A 24685-nucleotide genomic window follows, 5' to 3' on the forward strand; every position below is an offset into this window, starting at 1 on the left:
GTATCCAAATATTAACTTTTGAAGTTGAAATTAAATAAAAGTTTAAATCTAAATTAATGTGTTGAATTAAATGAAAAGAATGTGACTCAATCCCTTGAACTGTTAATATTAACTGAGAGGTCTTAAAATATTTGAGAAATTAACATCTAAATAAGAGAGAATTGGATTTGGCTGAGAATATAAAAGCTTTGCTCAAAGAGCATAGAGGATCACCTTATTGTTTGAATTTCATGAGTAGTTTATGCAAATGCTTTACATTTGACACGTGCGTTATGTGTATGTGTGATTGGTCATTAGTTTTTAAAAGGCATGTTTGAAATTTGATCTATCTACTTTCATATTAATTAAATTTTAACGTACACAACAACAGAACAGTACACAATAGATGTATTATTGTAATAAATGATGTGCATTTAGTCGTGTTAAACGCAAAAAAATACGACTTACGTTGAAAATCATGAACAGACATGAACTTCCACACCGAATCTATTTACCTTAAACAAATATTCAGTCTAATGACATCAAAAAAAAGTGTATAAAAAATTCTAAATTTTGAATGAATTATTAGCGATATTGGTAGCGGTACGTCCATTTTTATCCATCATTATCCTCTAAAATGATGAATATCCTGTTTACGCCATACTTTTGTTAAAAGTCTTATATCAGCATCCAAAGTTTAACATAGCTTGTTATAACAGATTCCGAACTCTATATCTGAAATATTTGATAATTATCTGAACGTGACATTTCAATTGACTCCAAATTAAAATATCTAAATAAGTCTGGACAACATGTGTTGCTACAATTCGTTTGTAAACGATGATGTTAGGTTTTAGAGATTCATCGCCATTTTAAAAGAAACTGTTTATATAAATCAAAAAAAAAATTGAGCTTGATTAGACTTTATTAATTTAGTTGTAAAAAAGCTACTTAACCTTAATGTCACGCAAAGCATATTGATTTGGCGAACGACTTGTTGCCTGCTTGAAGATCATAAAACCTATAAAACCTATTCGAACCTTAAGTGTGGCAAAAGTAAAATCAATAAATTATTTACACGCTATGCGTGGATGTTAATACTTTTCCATTTCTTCATTGTTCCTCAATACAAAGAAATTTCATTGAGCAAACATTAAAATGTATTTTCCAATTATTCTAAAAAGATTCAACAAATATTAAATGTAACATCGAAAGTTAACTCAAATAAAATTTAAAAATAAATCTGTAATAAAATTCACCAATATTTTCCAAAGTAAAATAAAATAGGAATAAGGATACGTGTTTAGTTTAATTTTCAGTTTATTTTTAACCATAATAAAATATTAATTTAATATTAATTTTAAAACATCGATAATTTTTATGACAGTGAATTAAATACAATATTAAAATAAACAACAGGTAGCATCAATGATTTCGTTCCTTTAATGACTGAAAAGTAATATACGATGGATTAGCAATCGATGAATTCTTATTTGTAGCTGGAATATTTACATAGTTTTCGTTTGTGGCAAAAATGTTTTTATACTCCGGATCTTCTTGAATATTTTTCTGAGATGAAAATTTCATATCAGTATAGCTATTTTGTGCTTCAACATCAGTATCATCAACTGATGATAATTCATTTTGATTATGCGAAAGCATAGGGATTTCTTCCGGAAGCTCAGCTTTGTTATTTACATTTTTCTTATTTTTTGGACTAGTATCTAGATTCTTTGTAATTGTTGGTGAATCGGGTCTTAGATAATCTGTTTTATTTGAGTTGAATTTTACCACTCCACTCTTCGGACTCATCGAAAGATAATCAGGAGTTGATGGAGCATTAACATCTGGTGCACTGTTATTAACATAAAAGTTTTCTTCTTGTGCTAATGGAGGTGTCGGTGCTTCTTCTTCAGGAATTGAAATGGATGTTAAATAATCACGCACACCCTTTTTGTAATTATCCATATTTGCTTGCATATATGGCTCGTTTAAGTCTAAATAATGCTGTTGAAATAAATAAAATTTAGGAAAATTATTCATCAACTTTTGACAGGAATGTCAAAAAAAATCCTTACATCTTTTACGCTGTCCATCATAAATGAACTTAATTTACGCTCAAGTTCATTGAATAAAGGTCTTGACTCAGGCTTTGCGTTCCAACAATTAAGCATGATGTCATAAATGTCTTGTGTAGAATATTTTGGCTTTTCCATTCTATAACCATCTCTGAGCTTATAAAAAAGTTCTTGATTGGCATCCATGCCAGTATATGGAACTTTTCCAAGGGAAAAAAGTTCCCATAGTACAACACCTTTATTTAAAAAGAAGCATAGAATTTAAGCAAAAAATTTAAAAATAAAATAGTTTAAAATTTAACGCACCATAACTCCAAATGTCACTGTATACTGAGAAAACGTGATCTGATATGGCTTCCAAACTAAGCCATTTGAATGGCAAAGGAGCTTCTCCTTTTCTTTTATAATTATCGTTTTTATACATAGACTTGCTAAGACCAAAGTCACATCTAAAGGAAATATCAAAGAATTTATAAAGTTCATATCTAATGGATTCCTTTAAACTTACATTTTTACGATATTATCATCGCATAGCAAAATGTTTCTAGCAGCGAGGTCACCATGAAGAATTTTTCTTGACGATAAGTACTCCATTCCTCTGGCAATTTGAAATGACCAGCAAACAAGGTCTGAGGTACAAACGGAACGAGCTGGACCCTTATAATCCATTCCATAATTCGATCTCCAAGGAGGTTGAACTTCCGAGTTGTTTGATAAGAGAGCACTGTCCTCTCCTGATTAAATAATAAGATAAATGTGTAAAAAAAGCTTTACACAATAGCATAAAAATGTTTTTTTACCATCTGTTGCTGATACAACTGTTGCTTCAGTATTACAGCTATCAATTTGTTGAAATCCTGAATGTCTAACATAACCATGCGATGTCATATGATTTCCTGGATTAGCGACGCCCATTGGCATATGTCCAACATGCGGAGTATATTGATTTCCTTCACTGAAGTTTATATAACGATTTCCGTTAATATTAATATAGGAATGATCCTTTGGCATTATTTTATCATTTGCAAATGCTACACTTATATATTTTAGTCCTTGACTATGTTTAATAATATTTGTATAACCACACACCAAAATAAAACGCAAAATCCATAACCGTGCCAAGAAAACATGAAGAAAATTAAGCGCAGAAAAAGGATTGTTAGTTATAGAAGAAAGAACAAGAAAAAGAAAAATATGCTATACAGCTTTTTAAAATTCTTAAATGTGTTATTATTAAGAGAAGCATGCACTTATGAAAAAGAGGATGAATGAATATGAGATTATTGCATGATGTGTTAATATGACACGACATTCGCATAAGTGAAATTTAAGATTATATTAACCATAAATTTTAAGCTAAAATAATATTATGCCATAAAGATGCTCATGTTCCGTAATGCAATGTTTTAATTCATGTGATACGAGTGAGTTTTACGACATTTCATAAGAGAATAAAAAATCATCATACCTGTTGTATGAATTATAATTGCTGTTTTTCGACCATCTCAATTCGTTTTTCATTATCATTGGATCAATTCTGTCGTTTCTTACTTGATCAATAAAATAAGGCCGATGTTTGACGAGAAAGCTTTGAAGATTACCAAACTGACAATATTCGACTATAACCATCAGCTCACGTTTAGCAATATTTTTTGTTACGGCTCCTAATAAATTCACAACATTAAGATGTTGTCCCAAATGAATCATTATTTTCAATTCTGACACTAAAGCCTTCATCACTTCATTATCTGTCTGTTTTTTGACCATTTTAACCGCAACTGTTGTTTCATCTTCATAGTGAACGATTCCTTGAGCGACAGCTTTAACGACAACACCAAATGCACCAGCTCCCAATTGCTTTCCAAGTTTTAATTTTTCTCGTGGAAATTCGTAATTTTTATCGTATGGCAAAAGATCAGCCTGCTCATCTAAGTTTACATCCGGATCAATGCTTTCTATGTTTCCTTCTTCGAAATTAGCTAAACCAGCTGCTTTCAACTCAGCAATTTGTCTTTTCTTACGTTGAACTTTTATGCATAAATATAATGAAAGCAATACTAATAGTACAATAATACTGATAACACTGACGATAATTGCATGGCTTAATTGACCTGTTGGAGCTATATTCAATAATTAAAATTAATAAAAATATTTACATTAATTTTAATGTCATTTAATATTTCAAGATTAAAACTCAGCTACGACACTCACTTGAAACATTTAGTTCTATAGCCTTTATTTCCTTTGCAATTCGATTTTCTGCAACGCACTCATAGTAACCACTATCTTCAGGCTTCAAAACAGTAAACACTAATGTCATATCATTATTTACCAAAGATATTCGGGTATCGTTTTCTTTCATCTCAAAATGTTCTCCATCCTTGTTCCTAATGATAGTAAACTAATTAAGTGAACTTTAAAAATACTGAAAAATATTATGATTTACCAAATAAGACTAGGAGTTGGAAGTCCACTGACAAAGCAATCTAATGTTAATGTTCCTCCTAATGGCTGTGATAGCTTAGATTGATTGAAATTTGTTACTATTAACGGAGGTTTTGCTTCATGTAAATTAATTAATGTAGTCACACCATGCACTTCATTTTTTTCTTTATCATAAACTTCACACTTATATTCTCCTTCATCTTCTCTTTTAATGGTGTCAAAAGTCAATGATTTTCTGTATGAAAAACGTGTATTACTATCCTTGATATGAAGATCATCTCTTTCTTCTACTGGCTCCTCATCCTTCAACCACATAATCTTATCTGTATAATTATAAATTATAGCTCCACATTCTAGTGTAACTTTGTCACCAATAGCTATATTATGACTTTCATCAATGCCTGATAAATGTAGGGGTGCAGGTAAATCTACTATTTGTACTTTTGCTTCAATTTTGTCCTCGCCAATATCATTTTTAGCTCGACATTTAACAGTTCCAGGTTGTGATGCTGTAAACCTAATTTCTGAAGATTGGATATATTCTGCTTCCTGAGTACTTTGTGTTTCATTTTGGTTTTGAGGTTCATCCTATTAATACAGTTAATACAGTTATTTTAATTAATAAGTAAATACTTTCATAAAACTGCTTGTTAGTTATTAATAGCTATTTACAACTTGCCAAAAATAGGCAAGATTTTTTTTTTGTTATTTTAAAAATTTTGTGCCTAAATGTAGATGTTAGTAATACTAACCAATTCAATATCGAGCATCTGATATTTTTCGGCTATAATACGCTGATTAAATGATGTGCAAAGTTTTGGTGAGTAAAGCTTTTTTTTATAAATACAATAAGTACGGATACACTTTACTTACAGTATTAATAGTTTTCATTTCACGACACAATGGCCAAAGCATTGGTTGTTGACAGGGTTGAAAAGACCATATAATTTCAGCTGCTGGATAGGCCATGCATTCACATTTCATATGAATTTCTTCTCCTTGCATGACATATGCATCTTCCATTTTACATGTTGGTTTCTCTGAATAATGACATTTAATTTATTTTCATAATACTTGAATTGTGATCTTATTACATACCTGAAACCACCAACTTGACTTTCTTCTCAAAACGTTCTCCATCAGTATAAGCAACAAGTGTATATTCACCATAATCTTCGATGCCGGGAAATTTTATAGTGAATGAAATGTCGTCTTCTGATATTGCAACATTATATTTTTCTCGAACCATAATGTCGTTGTCTTTTGCAATCAAATTATTTTGAGGACCATACCATTCAAAACTTGCTTTGGGGTACGCAAAATAATTAAAATGAAATTTAGCAGTTTTCTTTCCTTTACTTGTTTTTATCTTAGGATTTGACGAATTCAGCTGAACAACAGGTTTGTCAACAAATGTGATTGATGATATTGCAGAATTACTGTTATTGAATAAATCGATTATATTGCATGTATAATCTCCCTGATCTCTTTCATCCAAAGCATTATGAATCGTTAAATTTCTATGTGATTTTCGTTTATCACCATGTTCATGTTCTATTGCTGATAATGTTAAGTAATCTGTTGTTTGTGCTTCATTCCCATTAGGGAGGAAAAATTTAATCAAGTATGCTGCATCAGAAGTCATTTCCACATGACATGTTAATGAAAATTTATCTCCATTTTTAGCATAATTATTAGTATCACTAACTATTAAAGGTTTCTTTAAATACGCTGATAATGCTGTGAACGAAAAATTTATTTTAAAATTAACAGTCTAATTATAGTAGTTAGTATCATTAAATAAACTTTTAAAAATTCCCAAGCAATAAATTATAAAATAAAATTAAATAATTTGTGAACCAAGCAGAAGGATCATGCAATGCAAAAATTATTTGTTAAATAAATTAAAGTTTTTTTTTTGTAAAACCCTTACTAAATGTTATTTAATTTATATAAAATGTTTCAGAAAAATGGAATAAATATACATATTAGGCAAATAAAAAGAATACAAATGTAAACATAGATCACAACAAACATGATAGACACAAATGATTACCTTTTTCCCTTTTTTCTAAAATTCATAGGAATGAAAGAAAAATACAAATTATTTAATGATTTATACATTTGTCTTGACTATGAAAATTAAAGCAACTATAAAAATTAAAATCATATGCATAACAAAAACTATCATAAAGATCACATTCATGCACTTTAGAAATGATAATAATGTAAATTATACCCAATGATCTTTACAGAACTGTACAGAATCTTTAAAAACATTTGAAAAGCTTTTACAGATGGATAACAATTTTATTTGACAAATTAACGCTTAATAAGTTTACTACTCGAGGGAAACAAATGAAAAAGATTCCGCTACGGAACATTTAATGCTCTACTAAAGCTCTTTTATAAACACCAAATAGAGGCCGCTTTCATGTGACATCCATTTGGTGTTAGTAAAAGAGTTTTAGCGAAGCCTTAAATGCTCAGAGTTCATTTGTGTTGCTCGGGTTAATGACTTAACATTTCATTAAATATTATTAATGACAAAAAGTGCAATTCTAATATGTAGCGATGTTATTTTGTCAAAATTGCAAGTAATCTTGAAGTAATCTATATCCGCAAGAATTATTTGGTTTTGAGTACAACAAGTTTTTTTTTCAACATAAAAATGCGAAATTATTAAGTTAAAATAAAAATATTAGTGCTTACAACACAACAAAAAGATTTCTTGGTTATTCCTAATGAAACCAAAAGTGCAAAACTGAATTAATTTCAAGAACCTAAAACATTCTAAACATCAATATTGTGAAATTAATAGCAAAAACGTGAATAAGGACACCAAAGAATTTGTTAACACACCCTGTGCTTTAATATTTTTTCCATATTGAATAGAGCTTTTTCCATCACCAGATAAAGAATTTATAGATCTTTTGTGAAGCTTCAACGATGAAAATTTGATAGTAGAAGTAGAAAAGATGGTAGTTATAACTAAATAAGCAGTAACAAGAACATATGTAAATTTTTATTAATATTAGAAGAGAAAAAACTCCGATAAAAAATTTGCTACACCTAATAAATCGACTCACGTTGTTCATTTACTGTAACATGGTATTCTATAAAGTTATCATGATCATCCTCTTGACGACATTCAAAATATCCACTTTCTTCGACATGAGAAAAGAAAACGGTGAATCCAATTTTCGGATCATAAGTTCCTATGTAGTGTATCTAATTTCAAATATTATTTGTTTTTAAAAGATTTAATATTATTAACAATTTAAATTGTATTCATTTAATTAATAGTAGTATTTTTGTTTTCAGCTAGTATGATTTGAAGCTTTGAATGTAAAATTTGCTAAAATCTTGCATCTTCGTAAATTATGTTTAACTAAAATATGTATATAATACAATTTGATATAAGTTAAACTATTTTGATAATATGATCTATTTTCACAGCCTAATATGAAGTATAAATATTTTTCATAAGTTCTAATAAATAAGTTTATGAAGTATACATATGAATTTTGGATATATTATAGCGATAATTGATATTGATAATGCAATATGTAAATAATTTTTGTGAAAACCTACGATCGATTGTTAAAATAAATTCCATATTAAATCGGTTCGATTCATTTAAATATCCATTACATTCGAGAATGTCATTTTCTGTAGTATCATTTTGTACTAGCGTGAATCCAAATTTTATGTCAAAGTATTCTTTTTTTACCTCTTCGCCATCTTTAATTAGTTCTACTTTAACATCTGGAGAATTAGGCTTGCAAGGAATAACGAATGGTTCATATTGCCTTCCAAAAATAATATTTTGATGACGATTGTAGAGTGGATTTTCAGTATCTAAATAAATTAAATTGAATTTTTAATACATGATTCTTAAGAAATAAATTGGTATCTCACATACCCTTAACAAAGACATAAATGCTTGATGCTTCATAATCAATAACTTCTTTCTCATAATCATAATCATTGTCAAATCTTACTGATCTATTAAAGACACAGTAGAAAAATCCAACTTGATCTATTGTAACTGATTTTAACTCTAAATTACTATGATAAAGATTCTGATCATCTGTAAAAATTATTGAATCATCATCACTGCTGCTCTTTGTAAAGTAAGTTATTTCCACAGCGTCAGGAGACTCTTTAATAATCTAAAATTTAACATTGAATTACAATAGGTCTAAAGCTGGTTTAAATAATAAAGTATACCTCAGATACCCATGTGACGGGTTCTTTACCCTTACATTCTATTGTTCTACCTTCATTGACATTAATAACAACAGAATCATATGGTTCTATGATAGGAGCTCCATGATAACCACGTAATGGGTTTTGTACTGAAAATGTGTATCATGAAAATCATTTGTACTGATAAAGTTTTTATCTTCATTATCAAAAGCAGTGTCTTCCACATTTTTTAAATAGCTAAAACTGAACTTAAATTGAAAATTAACGAATAAGCAAAATTTTGGGTGACACAAGATTTATCTCTTGAAAATTCTAGAGCTTACTTTCGTTCCACATTTTGGAAGACACTGATCGAAAACTTGAATTATATAACACTACTCACCAGTTGCTGCAGTAGAGATGTATTGAATTAGAATCCAAATTTGAAAAATTGAAATTATCACAGAAATATTTATCTTCATTTTTAAACAAATCAAGTTTTCACATTCACATTAGTTTTATGCATTTAACATGTTAAGAACACAAATATGTTGATATTGTTATTCAATTTTTACAGTCGGTTTTATCGTGTTCATATGATAAGTTTGTATTTGTAGCTCCAAAATACATTTGAAAACGATTCAACATTCAATGAGTTGTTTTGCGAGCACTAGTAACTCTCAAACAAATTATTCTCTCTCTCACAAATAATGCGGTGATTCACACTTAAGCAAATACATTTTTAAGTGGATCTGATGAATTTTCCGGATGGAAATTTTTTCCTAAACATGAATAAATAGAGAAAAGTACGGTGAGTCGGTCGATATTTTATGATTTTAAGTAAAAACGTTCTAGCACGAAATACTCTTGTTCTTAATCATCATATTGTTTATACAACACGCTGCCAATAAAAACTTTATTCAATTTGTTTCACATTATATTCCATGAAAGTCTGATCTCATATTGAGTGTTCCTTCAATTTTTTTAATAAAAAACTTCAATTTGCTATTGAGGAATGCGAAATAAAAAGAAGTATCTTTCCATTATTATAAATTATTATATCCGATAATAATTTATACTTTACACTTTTTAGAAGTCTAAACCATACACTATATAGCGAATTAATTAAATATTAGTTAGTTTTCTTCAGATTTTACGCAAATATTTCCCCATAAAATTAACATTAGCAGACAATTAAGATGATGCACACAAAATCATTAAAGTAATTAAATGACACATCAACAAAAAAAGTTTATGACTTCAAATCATGAATTCACAACTGAATATGAGCATAGAAGTCAAACTCATTAATTAATTAAATTGATTCTCATCATTGACCTCCCATTGCTCTTAATTCTTTAGCTTCGCCTTATTTCTCACAAAAAAATTAAATTTGCTTGTGTATTAATTGATTTTTTTCAGCATTATGTCTCATTGACTAAATAACAGCATATGTTGTACTCAAAATCTGATAAGGAATGTCAAATGTTTTCGACGGTATGAATTCCCTCAAAAGCAACACGTGATATATGCTTTAGTTTAATCGAGGACGAGCCATCAATCTCTAAATATTTAACTTTGCTATTTTGTTTTTCACGCAATCATTTAACCTCTGAGGTCTCATTTAAAGAGAAAATTTTACCGACATATTCGCAGGCATTCTTTTAAAAGTATTGATTATGTTAATTTATAAACAGGGAATTACTACATACTTCAAATTGCATGTATGTATATACTAACTTTATAGTAATAATTTTCGCATCATAAAAGAAGTCACGAAAGATTTTTATAGGTAAACATTTCTATATTAACTCATTCATAGTTCCTCGAATTTACGTTAACATTTACGTGATTCAAAATGACGTCACTAATGTTTTTTTTTTCATATTAAGTGTTTCTTAGTTCATTTTAAGCCTAAATTGTATTATTCCTTTATTGATTACTCTTTCTTCTGTTTTCATGATAATAGAATAGTTTTTAATATACATGTTAATCATTAAAACCCATCGAATGAGTCAATTATCAAGAATGAGAAAATTGCTTAGCTAAAAGCCAAAAAAAAAATCACAACTAAAGCTAATCAATACAGTTGCGCTTTTTATTCGCTGAGAAATAAATCGTTTTTATCTTATCTTTTGTATGTTTTAGGCAAACATTGAGCAGAATTTGAACATGTAATGTTAATACCTACAGCACTTCTTTATTGTATTTTTATAAAACAAAATTCTTTTTAGATTATTTAAATGATATTCTCATTCAATTTAAAGAGGAAAAGATTAATTTTTTTTATCATATTTCTCATTATGTATTTAAAAAATATGTGCTATGGAATGTCAACAAACATATGTTCATAATAATTAAAACATTTTCATTTCCACATTATTTTTTTGTATATTTTTATGCGACAATATGATAAATGATATAATTTGTAAAAAATATCAACCAACACATCATATTGAACATTTTTAAAAAATTTGACATTTTAGAAGATGATAAATTTAAATTCAAACTGATGCTGAAAATAGGATTCAGCACTTGATTTTTGCATTTTATACATTTCTTATCAATTGTTTTTTTGTTCATAACTTAATATTACAAAGATAAAAAGTTGTTGTCACACCCGTTTTCCGCTCGATTGAAATTTCTCGAACCAACATTATTAAATTTTTAACGAAAATGTTATGATCTTTTAATAAAAAGTTCTTTTCATTTATTCAAATCATCAGTCAACAATGATATTCTTTTATATTCTAAAATTTCTGCACTTCATTCTTATCTATATGATTGTAGTGGTTCCGCAATGAATTTAAATAGTAATATTTATATATTAACACGTTTACGTATTTTTCCTTGTATCGTTTCAATTAACAAGTTTTTATGTATCAAATGGCATAAGACATTGATGATTCATAAATCGAAGTAGTTTTAAATTTAGATTATTGCTTAAGACATTTCATTTTTATAAATAGAATTTTATCAATTAAGTTTTTTGGGTATATAAATTTCGTCGCACATATTTATTTTCTTTTCTTTTTAATATATTCTCAATATTTTTGTATAATTTACAATAGCAATTGACTTCTACATTCGAACATTATTTGATCATCACGTGTGGATGTATACACTTTCATTATATTTTTTGTCCACTTAACACGCACACATTTGAATATTACTTGGTTATTAATGAATTATTTTATCATTCTTTTTCATTCAATTCTTTTGCAATTTTTAAAACTTTTTTAAAATTTCATTTAATTTTTCTTTTGAATTAAATTATTTTCGATAAATAAATTTTAATTTCCTACTTTTCTGATACTTATGTAGAACCGAAATCAATGATTGTAAATCACAACGATCACATACAACGTAACTGTAAAGGTGACTTAATAAAGTATTTTTATTCAACCGCACAGAAAGAAGACACGTCTGACTGCTCCGCAAAACTAATATACAATGAAAGAGAAAAAATAAAAGTATTTGAGAGTCGCGAGGCATGCGGCTGATTTTTAAGAGAGAATATTTATTGTTTACGCCACTTTTGTAAATATTTGTTTATTTATATCAATCACTTAAAGATCATCAATTTTCTTAATGAAAAAGTGTTTCAATAAGTTGGAAAATTTTATTATATGAATTAATACATTTGTACTATATTATTCAACAGAAATTGTTCAAATTAAAATTCATTAAAAAGCTGTTGTAAAAATAACCGTCAAATATTTTTCAAAAATCTTTTGTTGAATATCTATTTGAATAATTTAATAACGAATTTTTTTGTGGTGAAATTGGATCTTTTTTTTAAAAGCTTTGTCAAATCAAGTGGTGTTTTATAAACCTAATGCTTAGGTATGAGGGACTTAGGTCCCTCATACAGGACTCAGTTTCCTATAAAATCTCTAAAATATCATGCTGATGAAATTTGTTGCAAATTCTTAGAATAAAATAATGTTTATAGTTGCAGCATTTTCACTCAATTTGATTCCATTTATCATATCTCTTAACAGATATAATTTTGAGTCAATTGTTTTTCAGCTGTCACCTTCTGACTTCCTATAAAAATAAACAATTAACTCCAATTATAAATTAAAATTGGTGATTTTTTCCATAATTTTTTCACCATTCATATATTTCCGACGAAAATGCAAAATTTTCGTAATTTTAGTATGAAAGTATGAAACTAATCGGAAGTAATTATTTTCCCTTGAATAAATTCAAAATTACTCATACATTTATCTTATTAAGTTTTTAATGAACCTACTAGCTTAATGATGGTTCAAAAAGATAATCTGATAAAATGATGAACTTACCAATGTTACAATTTTAATGTCCAAAAAATTGTATAAATAGGAGAATTTAATCTACTTGAGTGTCATTTGTGTCGCATGTTTTAGTCAAAGTTGGATATATTTTTTGCGAGAAATTTTTGAAATCTTAATGATGGAGGCGATTTTCAAAAATTTCTTGCTAGCTGCTTTACTCTTGTACTTGATCAATGAATCAACAGCATGTGTAAGTAAATTAGTTTTTAATATTAATCCAATTTTTTCAATTAACACTAATCGGATATACAGCAAGGGTTCAAATTAAAAATCAACTATTTGAAAAATTGTGGTAACAATAATGTGATTAAGCTTCAAAGCAACTCAACTGCGAAACTTACAAAGGATTGTGAAATTGTTCCAACAATTTGTGCAGAAACCGAGGGATTCAAGACTGCTATACTTCATTATGAGATATTTAAAAATAATCTGTAAGTGAACCTAAACATATTTTGATTGGTTTGTTTAAATCAATATAATTGTTTAATTAACAGCATTGTTTTGCGCGGTGAAATTGATGCTTGTGCTGAATTGAAAAAGTTGAAACCAGAAGTTAAAGAAATGATCAAACTTTTCGGACTTCCTGAAAAGTGTCCCGTTGAAAAGGTATTTTTTTTTTTTTTGGGTACGTTTTGAATTATATATGACTTTTTCCATCCTTTAGCAAATGAAATGTGAAGATGGTACCAAAAAGGCAAATGTTCAGCAGTATAAGAGTTTTCTTCAGCTTGCTCTTGGTGGACCAATACGAAGTGAAGTTACCATACAACACGATAATGTAATTTATTAATTTTTATTTACTTTACAGTACCTAAATATTTACCTTTATTTTATAGGGAAAAAGCTGCTTTAAAAGTGAGATCGAGTTTGTAAAGAAATAATTCATTTTATTAAAATTTTAATCATCTAAAATATTTAAACTTAAAAGTTTCAAACGTCCTGTACTACTTTATCAATGAACATGCAAATAAAATCAACTTAGTCCTAAAAAATTGCAGATTTTAATTTTAATTAAATTTAGAATAGTTCGAAGAAAGAATCACTATTCTTCTAGTTAGTTCAGATATATGTAGTATTGAACCAATTAATGTTCTGTGCTACAAAACCTAAATCTAAATCTAATTCGAAGAAGCTCAACACGAAGCAAATTTTACATCATAATTAATTTTTCCCAAGGCTTTTTTCTGCCTCAAGCTGATCTTTGTCGCAAAAAGGTTCAGTTAAATACAAGAATTTGAGCAGTGAACACGTTAAGTCAAGACATTACATTTTGCATTTTCTTAGTTTCGGTGTTATTGTTTAAAAAAATAATAAAAATGAGTGTTTTTAATAAAATGTACGAAAATTGGATTACTTTTATGGACAAATATTCTGATCCTCGAACATCAGAATGGATTTTTATGTCAAGTCCATTTCCAACAATTTGGATTTGCATTTCGTATATCTATCTTGTTAAAGTAAGTGAAACAATTTTGAAAATATTCTAATTATAAATTAACATCAAATATTTTATCAGGTTGTCGGACCTAATGTCATGAAAAATAGAAAGCCATATAAATTTAAATATATATTGATGATATATAATTTAGCTCAAGTAGTGTTGAGCTTTTATATATTTTGGGAGGCTTTGACTGTTTGTTGGCTTTGGAATTATAACTGGAGATGTGAACCTGTAGATTTTTCTCGAAGTGAAACTGCCATGAGAATAGCAAGAGGATGTTATGGTTTGCTATTTTAATTTTTATATAATTGAATTGTTCACAAAAACTACTATTTTTATTTTAGTGTATTACATTAGCAAATTTACAGAATTTTTCGACACATTTTTCTTCATTTTGCGTAAAAGATTTGATCAAGTATCAACTTTACATGTTATTCATCATGGAATAATGCCTTTCAGTGGTAAGCTATTAAACATAGTGATTAAACAAATAGATTACTAAACATTGTTTGAATAAAATTTAATGTACATCTTTCAATATTGATAATCTACAATCCGAGTAGACAACATGACATAACTAGATAGTTATTAACTAGACATTCTGCAGACTAATGACATTTCCTCCGAAACGTTCTACAAAATTTTTTATTATGTCAAGTTGTCCACTCGAGTAGCTTATCTTTACACAATTAAATATTTTTATCTTTTTATTAATTTTAGTTTGGTGGGGTGTCAAATTCATTCCTGGAGGCCATAGTACATTTTTTGGATTTTTAAATGCATTTGTACATATTATCATGTATCTTTATTATATGATGGCAGCGATTGGTCCGGAAATGCAAAAATATCTGTGGTGGAAAAAATACTTGACAATCCTTCAAATGATTCAATTTCTTGCTGTGGGAGTTCATTCATTTCAATTATTCTTCTATAACCCATGTAACTATCCGGTTTTTTTCTCATATTTTATTGGTGCCCATGCTGTTATGTTTTTAATATTGTTTCACTTTTTCTTCAAGAAAACCTATGTAGTGAAAAATAAGAAAGAACAAACAAAATTAAAGAGTTCTTAAATTACATTCTTATTTGAATTTAAAAATTATATTTTAATATAAAAAAAATTGTGTGAAAAATCATATGAGCCATTGTTAATAATTACAGATAAAGAATTACTGTCCATGATGAAGTTATTTAAAAACACATACATTAAAGTATGCTAACAACGCATTTTGTTACATAGGCTTGGTAAGACGAATGTGCTTTGATAAGTTTAATTGTTTTATTTAAAAAAGATGCAATTTGTATGGACAATGTGACAATATTTCCTGTACATATTTACCTATTGACCTTTTCACGGCATACGTTACACGCTATAAAGACAATGGTTTAATGACATTACTTCAATTATGTATTAGCTTACTCAAGTGATGATTCAAATAAGGTTAAATATTCATTGATGAGAAAACTGTCTTAGAAATAATTAAGAATATTACACGCGCAGATTAAAATTTAGCTGATTAAGGTTGGAAACTGTAATTAGGAAATATTATTAAAACATAATAAAAATTGGAAATAAAATAATCTTAATACCCGTAAACCAAATGAAAATCCTTTATTGTTGTAATAGGAGTCTGCTTTCATAAAATCACTTTTTGCTACATTATACTCGCCTACAAAAAAAAGAAGATTAATAATTTTTTAAAAGCAAAATAATATCTATTTACCTGGCCCTGGATTCCAGTTTGAAGGCTTAAAAGCTCTTCCTCTTGTTTCTGTTCCAAATTTGTATCCTGGTTTGTTCAAACCCTTTTTGGTTACATGTGATGAAGTAGGTGTTCGAACATTTCTTTCCGAATCTTCTCTAGTATGCTTTTTAGTTGGTGTAAAGTCATACCAAGTTTTCATACCATAAGTGTAGCCTGTTAAATTTCTAGGACGAGGAACTGGAATTTCATCTGTAACATAATATTGTGCTGGTGACGGAAAGTCGCGATTTCTCGCATAATTAGTTCGTGGTCGATGACCAAATGTGAATCCTTTTGTTTTACTTATTGATGAAGTTTGTGGTAAATAATCAATTGGCGATGGATAATATTCATCACTAACACGATTTCTTCTTGGACGGTGACCAAAAGAGAAACCTTTTGAACTTCCCATTGAATAATTTTGTGGTAGATAATCCAACGGAGATGGATTACTGTTTGGCTTTTCTACTGCCGCTCGAAGTCTTTGACTAAATCCATATGCTGGTCTCTTATCCATACCATCAGAAATAAACGAATACATAAACTCCATATTTTTGGCAATATTAATCTCCAAAATGTTTATCCAAACTTGATTAAACTGTCAAGAGCTTCTTTTCTGTCCAAAAAATCTCAGTTGACTGAATGGAAAAATTAAATAGCTTAATATTTGGCTAATACAATATGATATGCAAGAAAATCAATGTCAGAAAGGAAATACACACGATGTCGTATAAAAAGCAAGGCAAATGTTAATAAGGCTTTTAGTTTGTTTTACCATTCATTATCAACCCTTGCTAGCACGATAACCTTGCAAGTTCAAGAGCTATAATGAATTTAATAACAGCATAATCTACATATATCAGAATAAAAAGTTTCCAATTATTTTCTACTATAAAGCTATACCTTTTGATTCATTTAACCTTTTTGTAGAGCATAAACAAGTTTCAATGAAAAACATTCCCTCCAAATTTAACTTTTAAAAACTCAAAATAGCTTTTATTAATCTCAAAATTTCATATCTTTTATAAAGCACAATAGATTAGTTAGTGATCATGTTAACATTTTTTATTTGCCAATAGAATCTAATCATCATTAAATTATTTGTCGTGGAATCATAAGGTCGGTGTTATTGATTGTAGACCGTCATGCTGAAACTTCCCTAAAATGGCCTAAATATTGTGAATGTTTAATACCTGTGAATGCGAGAACAGGAAATAAATCAAAATTCTAATTAAAGGAAATTAACTTTAATTCTATTACTAACCAAATGAATAGCATGGAATATGTCCAAGATTTAATTTCTCAGGCCTGTAAGCCCCTGGGCCAGGTTTTAATGCCACATCCGTTGGAACATTATAACGAGATCCCATTGAGAAAACAGGAGGTTTTGGCTTTACAAAATCATAGCGTGCATCATATGATCCAGGCGAAGGAAAATTGCGATTTTCAGGAAGTTTAGATTTGATTTTTCCGGTAACAGAAAAAGAGGGAGCAGAACGAACGTAATTACTTGATCCTAAAACTGTAGGAATCCTGTACACATTCGGGGCTAAAAAAAAATGTTCGGAAAAAAATAAATAAATAAAATAAGATACAATTTGCTTTTATCTGAAAATCAAGCTAAAATCATAACATATTGTGATGATTATGAGAACCTGAACTTACTTAATATAGCATTATTAAGATTTATGTAAATAATAAGAAAAAAAATTAAGCTCGTTTATGTGCAATTTTTTGTGTTTTTGTTTTTGTTCTTGTGACTACTAATTGCTTAGCAAATTCTTGATCTATGTCAATTTGCTTTTCAGCTAATTCAGATGTTGGAGTGACACTACGAGTTTCACATTCTATAAATTATGAAATATTAAATTGATTGGGTGCTGAGATGCGTATGTGTGAATGGATACTTACCCGGTCGATCATTTGGATTTACCTTGATACCAAAACTGTATGCAGGTCCAGTGAACTGTGTCACTTTTTCAGGTTGGTAATCACATGGGCCTACATAACTAAAGTCAGTAAAAAATTACATAAAAAATAAAGAAGATTTAAATACCTGGAAGAACAATCGTTTTTTGAGGACTAGGTTTTATTCCAAATGAAAAAGCTGGAGTATGATCAAGACTAACATTTTCAGCATTGTATGTGCCTACACCAGGTATTCCATTGTCTTTTTGAATATTTGTCTTCACTCCAAAAGTGTAAGCTGGTGTATGATCAAGGTTAACCTTGTCCACATCATAAACGTTAGGACCTGGGGTAACGTATTCTTGTTTAATGTTTGTTTTTACTCCAAAAGTGTAAGCTGGTGTATGATCAAGGTTAACCTTTTCTGTACTATAAGTTCCTACACCTGGAACTCCATTGTCCTTTTGAATATTTGTTTTTACTCCAAAAGTGTAAGCTGGTGTATGATCAAGGTTAACTTTTTCTGTGCTATAAGTTCCTACACCTGGAACTCCATTATCCTTTTGAATGTTTGTCTTCACTCCAAAAGTGTAAGCTGGTGTATGATCAAGGTTAACCTTTTCTGTGCTATAAGTTCCTACACCTGGAACTCCATTGTCCTTTTGAATATTTGTCTTCACTCCAAAAGTGTAAGCTGGTGTATGATCAAGGTTAACCTTTTCTGTGCTATAAGTTCCTACACCTGGAACTCCATTATCCTTTTGAATATTTGTCTTCACTCCAAAAGTGTAAGCTGGTGTATGATCAAGGTTAACCTTTTCTGTGCTATAAGTTCCTACACCTGGAACTCCATTGTCCTTTTGAATATTTGTCTTCACTCCAAAAGTGTAAGCTGGTGTATGATCAAGGTTAACCTTTTCTGTGCTATAAGTTCCTACACCTGGAACTCCATTATCCTTTTGAATATTTGTCTTCACTCCAAAAGTGTAAGCTGGTGTATGATCAAGGTTAACCTTTTCTGTGCTATAAGTTCCTACACCTGGAACTCCATTGTCCTTTTGAATATTTGTCTTCACTCCAAAAGTGTAAGCTGGTGTATGATCAAGGTTAACCTTTTCTGTGCTATAAGTTCCTACACCTGGAACTCCATTGTCCTTTTGAATATTTGTCTTCACTCCAAAAGTGTAAGCTGGTGTATGATCAAGGTTAACCTTTTCTGTGCTATAAGTTCCTACACCTGGAACTCCATTGTCCTTTTGAATATTTGTCTTCACTCCAAAAGTGTAAGCTGGTGTATGATCAAGGTTAACCTTTTCTGTGCTATAAGTTCCTACACCTGGAACTCCATTGTCCTTTTGAATATTTGTCTTCACTCCAAACGTATAAGCTGGCGTATTGTCAAGTTTAGCCTTGTCCACATCATAAGCATTAGGGCCTGGTGTAATGCTTTCCTGTTTTATGTTTGGTTTAACTCCAAAAGTGTATGCTGGCGTATTGTCAAGTTTGGATTTGTCCAGGTCATATACATTAGGGCCTGGTGTAATACTTTCTTGTTTAATGTTTGTCTTTACTCCAAAAGTGTAAGCTGGCGTATTGTCAAGTTTGGATTTGTCCAGATCGTAAACATTAGGGCCTGGTGTAATACTTTCTTGTTTAATGTTTGTCTTTACTCCAAAAGAATAAGCTGGTGTATTGTCAAGTTTGGATTTGTCCAGGTCATATACATTAGGGCCTGGTGTAATGCTTTCTTGTTTAATGTTTGTCTTTACTCCAAAAGAATAAGCTGGTGTATGATCAAGATTGACTTTTTCTGTATTGTAAGTTCCTACACCTGGAACTCCATTGTCTTTTTTCAGATTTGTTTTTACTCCAAAAGAATAAGATGGAGTGGTGTCAAAATTTGATTTGTCAGCATCGTAACTATTTGGTGCTAAAAATAAAATGTATGAAATTTTTCTACAAAGCAAAAAATGTGTTTTTTTTTTTGTTTTAACTGTTATTTTGTACTTCTAATTCAAAATCTACTGTGCAAAAAAAAACATTTTTTACTGTGCTATTCCTCAGGGATCATTTAGTAAAAACCAAAGCTCGAAGTCAACTCGAATTTTATATGAAGTAGAATCGACTCAAGTCGACTTCGAGCTCTGCTTAAGACTTTACCCAAAAACTAAATCGACTTTTAAGATTTTAGTCCTTAAATAAATGATCACTGCAGCGTTTAAGTTTTTTAAACTTAATTCATAGTGCGATTAAGTACAGAAAAAATTGTTGTTGAAATCCATACACTACATATAAAAAGGTTTTTCAAAAAATAGTACCTCTATCAAGTTCTCATAAAAATACATTTGCATTTTTATGCATAAAAATTGTGTTTTCCATTTCCATTTTCTTCATTTAAAATTTAATTAAAAAGTTATATTCGATGTATGAAAAATTCAAGAAATTCGTGATATTACCTGGTGTCTCGCCACTGTTTGACAATCCTGAATATTTTTTTACGCCAAATGTATATTTTGGAGCTGAAGATACGATATACTTGTCACTCTTTTCAATATGGTAGTCACCGGCACCTAGTTTTTAAAATAAGAAAATTTAATTAGTTAAGGATATGCACTTTTCATTTTTGGAATTAGTGTCTTATGATTTACTAAAATAAAAGTGCTTTTACCTGGAGTTTCTATTATTTTTGATGATTTTGCTCTTGACTGCAAAGAAATTTGTGGTGGAGTATCTTTTCCTTTAGCAGCTAAACCAACAATATTATAGGCGCTTGGACCAGGACCAATGGTTCGGGTATTATTTTGATGTCTCGAGCCGAAACTAAAGGCTGGAGCAGCAGATTTCTTACTATCTAATATTTTCGTTCCTAAAATTGAGATGAATAATCTTATTGTTTAAAGAAAATTATCAATCTTGATTAAGCATAATTAAACAATTTGCCATATATGATGATCATTCATAATAATTAAATAGATCATTTCGTACTCCTACACACTCGATCTAAACAAGTTTATAGTAAGCGTAAAATTATATATTACCTAATAGTTGCGGAAGTTGAACGCAAGCAGGTCCAGGGCTGAAATACGGAATTATTTTCAAAATTTATAACAACAAAAGTGATATATTTAATAATTGAGCTTTTTTGGGAAATCAATCACATTATGATTAGTGTCAATACGAAACATTGATTTAATGATGCTTGAATTGCTGATGGATTTATATGGATTTTTAATTTTGTCATCAAAAGCATAAAATTATTGATTTAAAATCGTTTCTTAATGACAACATGTATCAAATCTCAAATTTTTCTTTTCAAGAACTTGAATGTGATTGACTTTAAATTTTGATAGCTTCACAATTATTTTTTAAATCTACGAAAGATTTTATAGCTACTTATGCATCTCAGCTGCTATTAGCCCTCGTTTTTTCGTTGGTGTCCATTGTCTCTGCTCAAAACCGCCCATATCAAATTATGAATTAAATATTTTCTGTAAAAACAAAAACAATCTTTTTATTTTTCTAGAAATTGAAAACGGATAGAATTTGTTGCGTGACTAGAAAATATTTGTGTTTTCATGAGCAACCTTGTTACTTCTGTTTTTTATGAGTTCTTAAACTTTTACATGAAGAAAGTATTTCCTTATTAATTTATCAATTATCGCAATGACATTAAAATGTTTGCAACTATCATACACTAATTAAATTTCGTTGTGGTAATAAACTTATATTTGTTTATTTTGGCAAATTAATTGAACTGCTTCTTTAGATAATATTAGACATGTATGCATGGTAGAGACAAAGTCAAGGGGAGAATTTTTAAGGTCAAAATCATTATTTCGTTGTAAATTAGTTCAACTTGTTGGGATTTTTAATCCCAAAAGCCCCCTTATTATTACACTATTACAACGGCAAATGCTCAATTGTTTAGGAAATTTGTTCAGAAAACAAATGTAAAAGTCAATTGAATTATAATTTTAAGTATTATTTATTATTATATCGGATTATATCATGAAAATATTATTCTAAATAAAAATACGCAAATCATGTCTGCAATATTTACAAAATAAATTATGAGGTGAAAGATTGTTCCAAAAACACAGACTGATTTCTTCTAAATGGGAAGAGTTTTGAATGACAGTCGCAACCTGGTACGATACAATGAAGACAAACAACAAAACTATTATCAGAAATATTTTCAGTGAACATCAGCAACAGAAAAAAAAACTTTTTATGTTATCAATGATGGATTTTTGTTTTGTTGTGCGTTGTTTAGTATTTCAACAATGAATTTCATGGGACACATAAAGCACATACATATTCTTTTGAAAAGAAAACTTACGACCTGTCCTATTTAATTTCATTGAATTTCTTGTCATTCGTAAAAAAATGAATCGATTCTTATTTTTATTCATATTCGGCACAGCACTGCCTAAAAAGTAGGTACAAGGTTATTTTATGCAGTTGCATAGTTCAATCCAATAGTCATGTTAAAAATTCAATAAATTTTTACAATCGTTTGTTTTTAACCTTAAAATCATTTTTTCAAGACAGTCCTAGTTTAAAATGAGGTTGAAAAATTGTTCCTAGCTAATATTTGTCTATTGTTGAGCAAAAAATTATTTTTTATTTCCTTTCATTTCGATGATCAAAAAATATTGAAATTTAAATTAAAACCAGACGGTATAACCCAAAATAGGAAATTCAACTTTCTTCCTACTCAATAACACCCATTAGCTTTATTTTCATAAATCTAAGTTCACTTTTCATATGAATCATCATATGGCTAGTGAACTACAAATAAGTTTCAATATCAAATTTTGTAAGAGTGCCTACTAATTAATATGATGAGTCTTTGAGTAATAAAAGGAAATTTTCTTCCAAAAAAGTATGATCATATTCTAATTTAATTTAAAATATAGCTTAAATGCTACATTTATATTCAAATCATGGCAAATTTTCAAACACAATAAAAGGTGCTTTTTATTTTGACTGTTAATTTAAGAGTTTTGCTACCATATAAGGCGAAGTATGAATCTTCTAGATTTACAATGAGTCTCTTTTTCTTCAAATTTGTTTTCGAAAATTCAATGCTATTCTTTTTATATAACGATGATGATGTATTTTTGACTTATATGGCACTGCTAAATATATTCCCATTTGATTTTCTCTCCCTAAGTACTTTTTTAGTTTTAACATTTTATATTATTGACATTGCACATGTACACCCACGAAATTTATACCATTGCTGTTGTACATACTATATTCCAAGAACACTGAAGGTAAGCATAGAAGTTGTCTCTCAATTTCTATTCCTTATTTGGAGTAAGCACTGAGATCAACAAGCACAAGATTTTTATTAATTCGCTTAGACTGCAAACTATTTTTGGAATTGAACTTATTTTTTTCTCCAATTTTATGGCAAAATACTTCAGTCTTCGACCGAGTATTAATGACCATTCTATAACTGTTTTGTCATAATTTATTTTTTAGATATTACGATTTCAATAAAAATATAAAATTTATCATTTTGAATATTTAAGAGCTCTTAGTCGAATTAAGTTTCGTATGGAAAATACAACTTGAGTCGATTCCATATAAAATTCGAGTCGACTTCGAGCTCTGGAAGATTTAATGTGAAACTTTAACTTAACAGCACGTATATTTAATTAATTTTAGATTTACAACACCTTTATTTGGTTAAAAATATTTAAGTAAATTTAATATCCTAATAAGTCAACTTAATTTAAGCAGTATCCAGTTCAATTGCACTTAAAGTTAAAATCTTACCGAAAAAAATGATAGAAATAATTAGAACGAAGAAGAAGAATGAGTTAGGTCACTTTTAACACTGATATTTTAAAATATCCGCGGATGAATAAATATTGATACTTGTTCGATCGAAGTTTCGTTTATGAATGAAACTATTTCCAGTTGTCTTTTCAATTTTTCTCTCTTCAAGCTCTCGAAGCTTCTCTATCAAAGCTTTTCATTGTGATTTAAAATAAAAGCTTAAAATTTTATGAATGAAATTGTATGTAAAGAGAAAAATTCTCTTTTTCTTCAATGGGGACGAAAATGTTTCCTTATGCAGGCTGCTCAGTAAAAATAAAATACATTAAAGTATGAATTAAAAATGAGCATTGCGTGATCAACGATAGCAAACGAGACCTTTAAATATGCTAAGTATTTAAAACTGTAGCGCACTTTTTACCTGTAGTCGCTTTTTGTCCCTACTATTGTTAATTTATTTTTTTCCGTATTCCAAGTAATGCCAAAAAATTAGATAAGAAGTGCAAACTCTAGATTAATAATGGCAGATAACTAAGAATTCATTTTGTCGACAAAAAATAGATTTTTCGAATCGTCCAAGTTTCTAGAAGTTTTTCATTCTGTATGCTCAAATTAGTGATGAGCTTCCTGTGTGCCGCGGCATCCTATGCTCGTAAATTTTCTTCTGAAATCCTATGAACTGTATGCAGTGTGTGGTTTCAGTCGAGGTTAACCAACAAGGTGTGCCACAAAAAAAAAGGTTGGCCACTACTGGCTTAAATCCTGGACAAAAACAATTTATGCACTGTA

At 29.1% G+C, this 24685-nt stretch overlaps 5 protein-coding genes across 12 annotated transcripts; 2 read left to right on the forward strand and 3 right to left on the reverse strand.

The window, feature by feature from the left end:
- Positions 1-1281: 1281 nt before the first annotated feature.
- Positions 1282-12131, reverse strand: LOC139090556 (vascular endothelial growth factor receptor kdr-like). Of its 7 annotated transcripts, XM_070640299.1 has the most exons (20): positions 11999-12131; positions 9097-9475; positions 8736-8863; positions 8428-8677; positions 8236-8363; positions 7592-7733; positions 7365-7493; positions 6559-6573; positions 5601-6242; positions 5376-5542; positions 5255-5296; positions 4504-5090; positions 4269-4444; positions 3526-4177; positions 2858-3114; positions 2566-2791; positions 2364-2506; positions 2058-2293; positions 1492-1986; positions 1282-1428 (listed from the first exon to the last, which is right to left on the reverse strand). In XM_070640299.1, exons 2-20 carry the CDS (start codon positions 9173-9175, stop codon positions 1405-1407), a joined length of 4518 nt encoding a protein of 1505 aa, XP_070496400.1. In that variant the 5' UTR covers positions 9176-9475; positions 11999-12131; the 3' UTR covers positions 1282-1404. The 7 variants fall into 7 exon arrangements, with proteins under 7 accessions (XP_070496400.1, XP_070496401.1, XP_070496396.1 ...); XM_070640300.1 differs by having other exon boundaries at positions 1282-1986; positions 2858-3012; XM_070640295.1 differs by having other exon boundaries at positions 1282-1986.
- A 943-nt stretch (positions 12132-13074) lies between these two features.
- Positions 13075-14004, forward strand: LOC139090561 (sporozoite-associated mosquito saliva protein 1). Its single transcript, XM_070640308.1, has 5 exons — positions 13075-13202; positions 13265-13443; positions 13507-13618; positions 13677-13790; positions 13849-14004. Exons 1-5 carry the CDS (start codon positions 13128-13130, stop codon positions 13891-13893), a joined length of 525 nt encoding a protein of 174 aa, XP_070496409.1. The 5' UTR covers positions 13075-13127; the 3' UTR covers positions 13894-14004.
- A 324-nt stretch (positions 14005-14328) lies between these two features.
- On the forward strand, positions 14329-15526 carry LOC139090686 (very long chain fatty acid elongase 7-like). The gene is made up of 4 exons (XM_070640487.1): positions 14329-14469; positions 14529-14736; positions 14798-14914; positions 15174-15526. The coding sequence occupies exons 1-4, from the start codon at positions 14329-14331 to the stop codon at positions 15524-15526; spliced, it is 819 nt and encodes a 272-aa protein (XP_070496588.1).
- Positions 14910-16804, reverse strand: LOC139090560 (uncharacterized). Of its 2 annotated transcripts, XM_070640307.1 has the most exons (5): positions 16178-16804; positions 16044-16123; positions 15874-15983; positions 15793-15823; positions 14910-15477 (listed from the first exon to the last, which is right to left on the reverse strand). In XM_070640307.1, the coding sequence occupies exons 1-3, from the start codon at positions 16746-16748 to the stop codon at positions 15963-15965; spliced, it is 672 nt and encodes a 223-aa protein (XP_070496408.1). In that variant the 5' UTR covers positions 16749-16804; the 3' UTR covers positions 14910-15477; positions 15793-15823; positions 15874-15962. The 2 variants fall into 2 exon arrangements, with proteins under 2 accessions (XP_070496408.1, XP_070496406.1); XM_070640305.1 differs by having other exon boundaries at positions 15793-15983.
- An 802-nt stretch (positions 16805-17606) lies between these two features.
- On the reverse strand, positions 17607-24024 carry LOC139090558 (uncharacterized). The gene is made up of 9 exons (XM_070640302.1): positions 23894-24024; positions 21500-21594; positions 21145-21182; positions 20775-20972; positions 20563-20676; positions 18255-20036; positions 18110-18199; positions 17864-18045; positions 17607-17747 (listed from the first exon to the last, which is right to left on the reverse strand). Exons 2-8 carry the CDS (start codon positions 21568-21570, stop codon positions 17909-17911), a joined length of 2430 nt encoding a protein of 809 aa, XP_070496403.1. The 5' UTR covers positions 21571-21594; positions 23894-24024; the 3' UTR covers positions 17607-17747; positions 17864-17908.
- Between the last annotated feature and the right edge of the window lie 661 nt (positions 24025-24685).

The sequence above is a fragment of the Chironomus tepperi genome, unplaced genomic scaffold (assembly GCF_022539635.2).
Source record: "Chironomus tepperi strain 1889 unplaced genomic scaffold, CSIRO-AGI_Ctep_v1 contig_219, whole genome shotgun sequence".
NCBI classification, from domain to species: Eukaryota; Metazoa; Arthropoda; class Insecta; order Diptera; family Chironomidae; genus Chironomus; species Chironomus tepperi.

Coding starts and splice junctions, on each gene's coding strand:
- LOC139090561 (XM_070640308.1), top strand. CDS start 13,128: ATGATGGAGGCGATTTTCAAAAATTTCTTGCTAGCTGCTTTACTCTTG. Junction 13,619..13,676: donor AAAAGTGTCCCGTTGAAAAG/GTATTTTTTTTT, acceptor TCCATCCTTTAG/CAAATGAAATGTGAAGATGG. Junction 13,791..13,848: donor TTACCATACAACACGATAAT/GTAATTTATTAA, acceptor TTTATTTTATAG/GGAAAAAGCTGCTTTAAAAG.
- LOC139090556 (XM_070640295.1), bottom strand. CDS start 9,175: ATGAAGATAAATATTTCTGTGATAATTTCAATTTTTCAAATTTGGATT. Junction 3,115..3,525: donor AATTATAATTCATACAACAG/GTATGATGATTT, acceptor TATTAAACATAG/TCAAGGACTAAAATATATAA. Junction 1,987..2,057: donor TGATGGACAGCGTAAAAGAT/GTAAGGATTTTT, acceptor TTATTTCAACAG/CATTATTTAGACTTAAACGA.
- LOC139090686 (XM_070640487.1), top strand. CDS start 14,329: ATGAGTGTTTTTAATAAAATGTACGAAAATTGGATTACTTTTATGGAC. Junction 14,470..14,528: donor CGTATATCTATCTTGTTAAA/GTAAGTGAAACA, acceptor ATATTTTATCAG/GTTGTCGGACCTAATGTCAT. Junction 14,737..14,797: donor AATAGCAAGAGGATGTTATG/GTTTGCTATTTT, acceptor TTTTTATTTTAG/TGTATTACATTAGCAAATTT.
- LOC139090560 (XM_070640307.1), bottom strand. CDS start 16,748: ATGGAGTTTATGTATTCGTTTATTTCTGATGGTATGGATAAGAGACCA. Junction 16,124..16,177: donor AAACTGGAATCCAGGGCCAG/GTAAATAGATAT, acceptor TTTTTTTTGTAG/GCGAGTATAATGTAGCAAAA. Junction 15,984..16,043: donor GATTTTCATTTGGTTTACGG/GTATTAAGATTA, acceptor TCCTAATTACAG/TTTCCAACCTTAATCAGCTA.
- LOC139090558 (XM_070640302.1), bottom strand. CDS start 21,570: ATGGGCGGTTTTGAGCAGAGACAATGGACACCAACGAAAAAACGAGGG. Junction 18,200..18,254: donor AAAAACGATTGTTCTTCCAG/GTATTTAAATCT, acceptor TTAGTTATGTAG/GCCCATGTGATTACCAACCT. Junction 18,046..18,109: donor AAATCCAAATGATCGACCGG/GTAAGTATCCAT, acceptor CATAATTTATAG/AATGTGAAACTCGTAGTGTC.